Source organism: Hyaena hyaena, unplaced genomic scaffold, assembly GCF_003009895.1.
Source record: "Hyaena hyaena isolate Hyena2069 unplaced genomic scaffold, ASM300989v1 scaffold_10, whole genome shotgun sequence".
NCBI classification, from domain to species: Eukaryota; Metazoa; Chordata; class Mammalia; order Carnivora; family Hyaenidae; genus Hyaena; species Hyaena hyaena.
Genome location: NW_024080642.1, coordinates 8,039,867 through 8,048,711, shown reverse-complemented (window position 1 = coordinate 8,048,711; position 8,845 = coordinate 8,039,867). Strand labels below are relative to the sequence as shown.

Genomic DNA, 8,845 nt, shown 5'->3' with positions numbered 1-8,845 from the left:
CCTCCTGTTCCCCAGATCCACTAGAGAAACAATGGGGAACTGCTGTAGCCTACTCATGTTCATGTTGAGTGTGAGCACACACTTGTGAATGCACATAAACCAGCCCTTCATACATTTCTCTTTGCCCACTTTAGACAACCAATGTTTATTGCCAGTTCCAATTTTCTATCAAGCTAGTACTCTAAGGAGAATACCTTTCTGCCTATCGTTGGACATTATGGGCTGTAAAATGTGCTACTTGCTATGAAGAAATGATGAACACCCACCCCAAATGGTGTAATAGCTTCTGTTCCAGTTTTTTTACAGCACTCTAAACTTTTGCATCTACCACGAGGTAAGGAAAGCCTGGTCTAGGGTCAGTGTCTTCTTCCAACTAGGACCCAATTGTTGACCCCCAGGGCTACCGATATCAGTTGTCCTTGCCAACTGCAGTCAGGGCCTTGCCCACAGGGAATCTGCTATGCAGCCATCTGCAGTTTCTATCTCTTTTGCTGGCAGACAAAACAGCTCTTATTGGCATTTTATGCCCCACAGGATGCAAGAGAAATAGGTCTAGGTTCAGGCCACCTCTGCCTTATTGCAGGACCACACATCCACCCATTTCATAGACCCAGGTGGCCACTTCAAGTGAGCACTTTAGGATATCAGCTTGTCCATTCCATCCTTCCAAAGCTGGAAGTGAGCTCTTCTGATGGGCTTCAACATGTCATACTTTAATGAGTCCCTCAGATTCTCACACTGATTACTACAGTGCTATGCCTGATATGAACATCTTTTTAATAGTACAGCTTTCCATTGTCCTTCTGCTGGACCCTATATCTAGGCATTGGCCACCACCCATGAGTCAGTAAAAGCCTAAACACAGGGGCTTTTAGAACTGTTCAATCAGTGTCATATTCCAAACCCACAGCCACTGTAAATATTTAACCTCTAGTCATATGTAGCTATAGAACTCTTGAAATGTGCTAGTCTAAATCGAAATGTGTTGTGAATGTAAATTACACTCGATTTTGAAGATGGCAAAATATTAATAACATTTTTAAATATTGATTACATGTGTTGAAATGACAATAATTTTGATATATTGGGTTGAATTAAATATATTATGAAAATTATTTTCACCTGTTTCTTTTTTCTCCAGCTTTATTGCTCATCTTTTCAAGAAAAAAAAAGTCTTACTTTTACTGGTCTTCTTCTTTTTTTTTATCTCTATTTCATTTATTTCTGCTCTGATCTTTGTTGTTTCCTTCCTTCTGCTATAAACTTCTTGGCCTTATTGTATAGTGGCTCATTTTTCTCTTCAGATCTGTTAGTGTTTGCTTGACACGTGTAGGTGCTCCAATGTTAGTGCATATATATATTTACATTTGCTGTATCTTTTTAATAACTGATTTCCTCATCATTGTACAGTGACCTGTATCTCTTGTTACCATTTTTGGCTTAAAGTATATTTTTCTGTATAAGTATAGCTACCCATAGATTCTTTTGGTTTCCACATGTAAAGAATATCTTCTCCATTCTTTCGCTTTGAACATATTAGTGTCCTTACAACTAAAGCGAGCCTCTGAAGGAAGCATATAGTTGGGTTTTATTTTTTAATCTATCCAAGTACTCTATGCCTTTGGATTGGAGAATCCATTACACTTAGAGTAGTTTTGATGGGTAAAGATATACATTGTCATCTTATTGAATATATCATCACATTCTCTCCTGGTCTCCAAGGTCTATGTTGAGAAATCTGATGATAGCCTTTTGGGGGTTCCCTTTTTTGAGAGAAATTTTTTCCTCTTTTTTTGTTAATGAATTTATTTATTTTCAATTTTGCCTAAAATGTCAATTAAAATTTTCTTTGTCTTTATTCATTTCTGACCCCCAATTTCAAGGTCATTTTCATTTGAATTTGTTTCTGTTTTATATACCTCCTTTTTTTCTTGATATATTATAAATATGAAAAAATGGTTAATAAAAATTTTTCCTCCCTTTCTTAAATTGTTTTCGAATATCATTTTTTTCTTCCAAGTACTTACGGTATTGCTCCATTTCCCTACCCAGCAAATATATTTCATAGAGCTTTTAAAAATGTATGTCTTTAGGGCATCTGGGTGGCTCATTTAGTAGGGAATCTGACTCAATTTCAGCTCTGGTCATGATCCCAGGGTCATGGGATCAAGCCCTGCATTGGGCTCTATGCTGGGCATGGAACCTGCTTAAGATTCTCTCTCTTTCCCTCTGCTCCTCCCCAGCTTGTGTATATGCTCTCTCTCTCTCTCTCAAGTAAAAATAATAAAATAAAATTAAATAAATAAAATAAAATAAAAAATATCTATGCCTTTAAAGAAAGGATTTAACCAAGCCTGGAATTAGTCAACAGACCATTAAACTTAGTCCCTTCTTCATTCAGAAGTTTTTCTCGTTGAGGATAAGAGGAAGGTCAGAGGTTTGTTTGATAAATTATGAAAGCTGCAGCCATTCTCCACCAAAAATACTTGCAAATGTTTGATTGTTACAGCATCATTTTCTTCATCATTCTCACATATATCATTGCACAATTCTTTGTCCCTAATGGACACTCAGTAAATAAAACTTGGATGCAGTAAGCAATTCTGACATGTTACCAAAAACAAATGTGATGACTAAGAAGAAAATATAGCCATGGGATGTCATCTTATCCATGTCTGGCAGCCCATGTCCTGGACACTGGGCAAGTAACAACAAGGCCAATAGGATGTATAACTGGAATCATATCTAGAGGAAAATGGAATTAAACAAATGTTGTTTATCATCTGCCATGTACATAATCTGATAGATGCTTTAGTAGAGTTGTCCAAAAATGACAAGAGTAGAGTAGGAGCTAATAAAATAATAGTTAACATTTACTAAGCACTAGCTGTGTGCAAGGATCTGTTTTAAGAACTTTTCAGATATTAATTCATTTGATTCTCATACAAGTTTATGAGGATGTTATTACTTTTTTATTTATATTTTAGAAATGAGTAATTTCATTAAACAACTGTCCGCGGTCAATTATAACCAGTAAGAGGCAGAACCTGGATGGACACTCATCCAGAGCTCACAATCCTCACCATGGCATCTTACAAAAAGGATGTGACTTCTCTGCACAAGAGGTGCTACGTCATAAGGTAATGAACACTAACCGGGGTGTTATAAAGGTGACACATACATGAAGTACACTAAGTATATCTAAGTCCTTTCCATCATTATGAATCTAAAAAACTAAGAGAACTACCATCACCATGTTAGATAAAAAAAGTATAAGTCCCACCTTAACCTTCCTCAGGTCAATGCTGGAGGAAAAATAAAACCTAAGTCTTTTCCTCATCACACTTAACTCCAGAAAGGATTCGACATAGCCTTAAAGAATGACCAAGAGCTCAACTGTAGTACAGTCCTGTGTCCCAAGGGATGTTTCCAAGCTTGTGCTGAACGGTAGAGAGGGGCCAACATTCCAACAAAGAGGCTGGAATAGGAAAGCCCAGGACTTGGAGTCTGAGTTTCTCCTAGGAACTCTCTCACACATCCTTCCTTCTAGAAGAACTCTGGGATCTATTACTCTTGAGAAACACTGTGTCTCAAGGGCACAGCTATAGGAGTGTGTCTTTTGCTCTGACTTGGGACATACAAGGCAAAATCATATTTCAGGACTTATAACTTGGTGAATAAATCACAATTTTCTCTATGTTACAATGGACTCTACTTCCTGAGGAGGAAACTAGATGCCTCATTTTCAGGCTCCATCTAGGATGGTTCCTTCTGCCTGTGCTGCTCCTTGGTTGGGAAATTCAGGCTTCCTCTTTCCAAACTATCCCAGTCGTGTCTCCTCTGCCACAGGATCAGAGAACCAGACATGCACTGTCTTTGCCTATTACCGGAACTTTCTCCAGCATGCTTGCCTCCAAAAAGGAATGCTAACAGGTACTAGCCCAGTCGGCTATAAAGTCCCCATTTGTGGAAGAGAAGTGAAGGCCACATGGACAGGACCTTTTTTAGCAGCATCTGAGGCTCTCCAGTCCAAGCTGTGGATGTTGGAGAAAGTCTTTATGACAGCAGCGTCAAAGGATAGATAGCTGGCAACTAAACTACCTGCATTATCTCCCTTGACCCTACAAAACCCCCAGAGGTAAGAATTATTTTTGTCATGTTATTAGAGAAAAAAACTGCTGAATTGAATTGTCAAAAGTCACACAGAGAGGTAGTAGCAAAGCTAAGATTCACATCTTGCTTTGAAACTAGAAACCAAGCTCTCTAAATAAAGTAGGCAAAAGGGAGATGGAGAGAGAAGAAAGAGAGTTGGAGAGAACCATTCCCTCTGACAATAAATATCTGTGGGCTCTTGTCTGTGAAAATAAGATCAGGAATGGGTTCTGATTTGGTTTTGTCAGGTCTGAGTTCTAAGTCCTGAAGCTGTGTGTGTGTGTGTGTGTGTGTGTGTGTGTGTGTGTGTGCCTGCAGAAGCCCATGTCTCAAAGAGGAGTTCCAAACCCATCTTCTACTCCCACACTCAGAAGTTCTTGCTAACAGCACCCCACCCCCCAAAATATGTTACTTCACTGTCAAAGTACTGATGGCCTGAACTATCAGCCAGAGGACTTTTGCTGGTCTTGTCTGCTACCGCTGACAAGTATGTGGTTTTTGTCTCCTCCATTTTGTTGTAAAGTCTCCCAGAGCAGAGATTATGTCATATGTCACTAAATGGGTGCCTAAAGTATCTTTTCACAAATTTATGATTTTCCACAAAGCCTAACACAGTTTATAGTACATAATATACGAACTTTAATTATCTGTTAAATTATTCAACCTTAGGTGTATAGGTGATGGTGTTGAACTTCAGTGGATTTGCACCTCTGATTCAAGATGACTCACTTTCTAGACATGAGTGTCCAGGGTTAATTGTCAAGTAGACCCACTGACTAATAGGGATTTACCCTGAACATATACTGGCTATCTAAGGAGTCAGTAAGCCTAGGTATAAATGCCAAAAACATGGGAGTCAATTGTGATGGTTTAGGAAGATCATATACAGAAATACTTACTAATAATGCTGATTCCTCATCCCTTTCTGCTGAAGGATCCATGAGAGGAGACAACCAGTCCTTTACCCTTGGTTTCATCCTCCTGGGACTTACTGGTCAGCAGCAACAGGAAGACTTCTTCTTCATCCTCTTCCTGTTCATTTACCCCATCACAGTGACTGGAAACCTGCTCATCATCTTGGCCATCCACTCTGACATTCGCCTTTACAACCCCATGTATTTTTTCCTTGCCAATCTCTCCTTTGTTGACATCTTATTCTCCTCTGTAACCATCCCCAAGATGTTAGCCAACCATCTCTTGCACAGCAAAGCCATCTCCTTTTGGGGATGTCTAACACAGATGTGTTTCATGTTAGCCTTGGGTAACACAGATAGCTATATCCTGGCTGTGATGGCATATGATCGTGCTGTGGCCATCAGCCACCCACTTCATTACACAATTATGAGCCCACGGACTTGTGTCCTTCTAGTTGTTGTGTCCTGGGTGGTTGGAAACACCAATGCCCTCCCCTACACTCTAATCACAGCTAGTTTATCTTTCTGTGGCAACCAGGAAGTAGCCAACTTCTACTGTGACATTGCCTCTTTACTCAAGCTGTCCTGTTCTGACATCCGCTTTAATGTGAAGATGATGCACCTAGGGGCTGGTATTTTCTCTGTGCCATTATTATGCATCGTCATCTCCTACGTCTGGGTCTTTTCCACAGTCTTATGGGTTCCATCCACCAATAGTGTGCTCAGAGCGTTTCTACCTGTGGCTCCCACCTCACAGTTGTTTCTCTGTATTATGGGACAGTCATAGGCATGTATTTCCGCCCTCTGATTAGTTACGGTCTAAAGGATGCAGTGATAACTGTGATATACATTGTAGTGACCCCAATGTTAAATCCTTTCATCTACAGTCTGAGAAACAGAGACATGAACGCTGCCCTGGGGAAACTCTTCAGCAAAAGACTCTCCTCTTAACCAAGTGAGGTCATATTGAAGAATACAGTCATCCATTAGGCTGCACTTGAAAATCCAGCCACAATGTCCTTGCCCTCCAAGAAGGCACTTTTGTTCTTCCCAGCCACTGAATTCTTTTCAGAAATCTTGTAAGTTTCATGAGACATCCCATTGAGATTATAGATATACAGATATTATTGTTCTTTTTTCAGAGTCACAGCAAAGGAATATTGAGATCATGTCCCAGCTATGCTACTGACTAGCACTTCACTTTCATATCTAAATAATAAAATAAGAATGTCTCCCTTGTCTGTCATAAGGTGTGAGGATAACAGAACCTCATGCCTTGAAGGCAGTAAGTCCCTATTGAAATGTTTATTGGATTTTTGTCTATTGGACTGTTTATACTTCATCATCTCTACTTTGCTTGCAAACCTTGAGGGCAAGACCTGTCTTAACACATCAGTCTATTTCTTCCAATGTTAGTCATGAAAGTGCAACCAATAAATACATGGAGGTGAAATAAAGGAATGCAATTGGATAAATGTAACCTGATAATGATCAGGCATGATCAGTTTGACATTAGTTTCCATCCATCATACACCTGGTATTTCTGAAAGTTACTTTTGATTCATTAAAAAAAAATTTTTTTTTTTTTTAGAGAGAGACAGATCACGAGCAGTAAAAGGGCAGAGAGAAAGGAAGATACAGACCCAAAGCAGGTTATAGGCTCTGAGCAGTCAGTAGAGTCCAACATGGGGCTTGAACTCATGAACCATGAGATCATGACAGGAGCCAAAGTCAGATGCTTAACCAACTGAGCCACCCAGGCGCCTCTACTTTTGATCCCTTTAAGAAGGAGAAATTGGGGCACCTTTGTGGCTCAGTTGGTTAAGCATCTGACTTCCACTCAGGTCATGATCTCACAGTTTGTGAGTTTGAGCCCCAAGTCAGGCTTTGTGCTGACAGCTCAGAGCCTGGAACCTGTCTCAGATTCTGTGTGTCTCTCTCTATATTCTCCTCCCTTGCTATTCTCTATCTCTCAATAATAAATAAATATTTTTAAAAATAAAGATAAAAAAGACAGTAGGGAGTTCTGTTGATGGGCTTGTCTTTTTCTGATAAATTGGTGAAGACTCTTACTAGTTTAACCACTTGGGTTTCTTAGTCCTTTCCTGTTTTTGGGTAGCATAGAGTGTCCAAATAATATCACACATATTCCATTTGTGGGGGTGGGAAGAGTTGCAGTGAGGGTGCTAGTTTGTGCTTTGCCCCTCAGCCTGCCTCGTGCTCCCTCATTATATCCCCCCTGAACAATTTTGACCCTCAAATCTTTAAGGTTGCTGAAGGTGGAAGGGAAAGTCATTTCTAATACTGCTGAACATACTCAGCTAACTAATGTGAGTCAAAACTCAGCAGGAAGTTAAAAAAAATAGAAGGGCTTTAACAAAACTAAATTTGACAGTGGCTTCACAGGATGGTCAGGAAGCAAATAACTCTACAAGCAAAACTATTTATCGAAAGGCACGTACTGCTGGGGCACGTGAGTGGCTCAGGTGGTTGAGCATCTGACTTTGGCTCAAGTCATGATTTCACAGTTCGTGGGTTTGAGCCCCATGTCAGGCTCCATGCTGACCACTTGGAGCCTGGAGCCTGCTTCAGATTCTGTGTCTCCCTCTCTCTTTGTCCCTCCCCTGATCATTTTCTCTCTGTCTCTCTCTCAAAAATAAATAAACTTTAAAAAAAAAAAAAGGCATTTATTGCTAAGCAAACACTTTTGTTCCATAATTGGTTAAAATATTGAACAAGGGATGACTGACTATTTTTAAAATTTTATCACTTAAAAATAAAACAGGAAAAAGAAAATAAATGCCCGATCATCAGAGAGAGAAGCATATAGTTCCCTAGAATTTCTTGACAATTTATCTAGAGCAGAGGTAAGACAAAATAGGAGTAAAGAAAAATCTCCACAGTAACTTCCGGGCCTCAATCTTTGAGTATATGAAATAGCATAACTCCAGGGCAAGCTAGCTCTGACTCCTGCAGCTGCAAGCATGCCTGTAGTGTATCTCCAAGCTTTTTAAAGCAAGGTAATGATAATAAACCATCTAACTACTCTCTGAACCAGGCAATATTGTTTCCAATAAGGAAACTGTTTCACAGTTGAAACAAATATTTTTTCTTGTGATCTTGGGTGTATAGAGAAAAGGCCTGTCTTCTGCTGTAATGAACAAGAAACATTCAAACCAGTTTCCTCTGAAGTTAGTGGTAGAGAGATGAGTAAGAACTTTTCAGAATTTAAAATGGGGCTTCCAGACATTCTTAAAGCATAGGAACGTGATGTCCTCTTAATTGATGTCACTCAATATGACCCTCATCTCTTAGGGGTCTCCAATGAAGGAAAAGTTCTCTTGACTTCAGAGGTCCCTATGATAAGCCAGGACCCCAGTGTTTCTGAAGAGCCCCAACCAACAGACTTCAAGCATATAGAACTTCCAGAAAAAAAGAACCAAGTGATGACTTGAAAGAACTTCCTATACCGGATTCTGGATGGATGAAGTCAGAGATCTGACTGATGAGATAAAATGTGATTCCAAAGATGAAAACATTTCCTTAGGGGAAGTTACCAATGATACCTCTAAAAGTAAAAACCTGGAGGAATTCAGTGAAGACGTACAAAGTTCAGGCTTGGATGAAAAGGAACTTTCATATATTAAATATATTCTTACATCACTCATCATCAAGGAAATACAAATCAAAACTACAAAGAGATACCACCTCACACCCCTCAAAATTAACAACACAGAAAACAGACACTGGTGAGGATGTGGAGGAAGGGGAATCTTCTT

The 8,845-nt window shown here is 39.6% G+C and overlaps 1 protein-coding gene across 1 annotated transcript; it reads left to right on the top strand.

Annotated features, from left to right (window-relative positions):
• The first annotated feature begins 5,091 nt into the window (after window positions 1-5,091).
• On the top strand, window positions 5,092-6,017 carry LOC120246572 (olfactory receptor 1A1-like). Its single transcript, XM_039254211.1, is given in 2 exon segments — window positions 5,092-5,797; window positions 5,800-6,017. Coding segments are annotated over 2 exon segments (924 nt in total).
• Window positions 6,018-8,845: the final 2,828 nt, after the last annotated feature.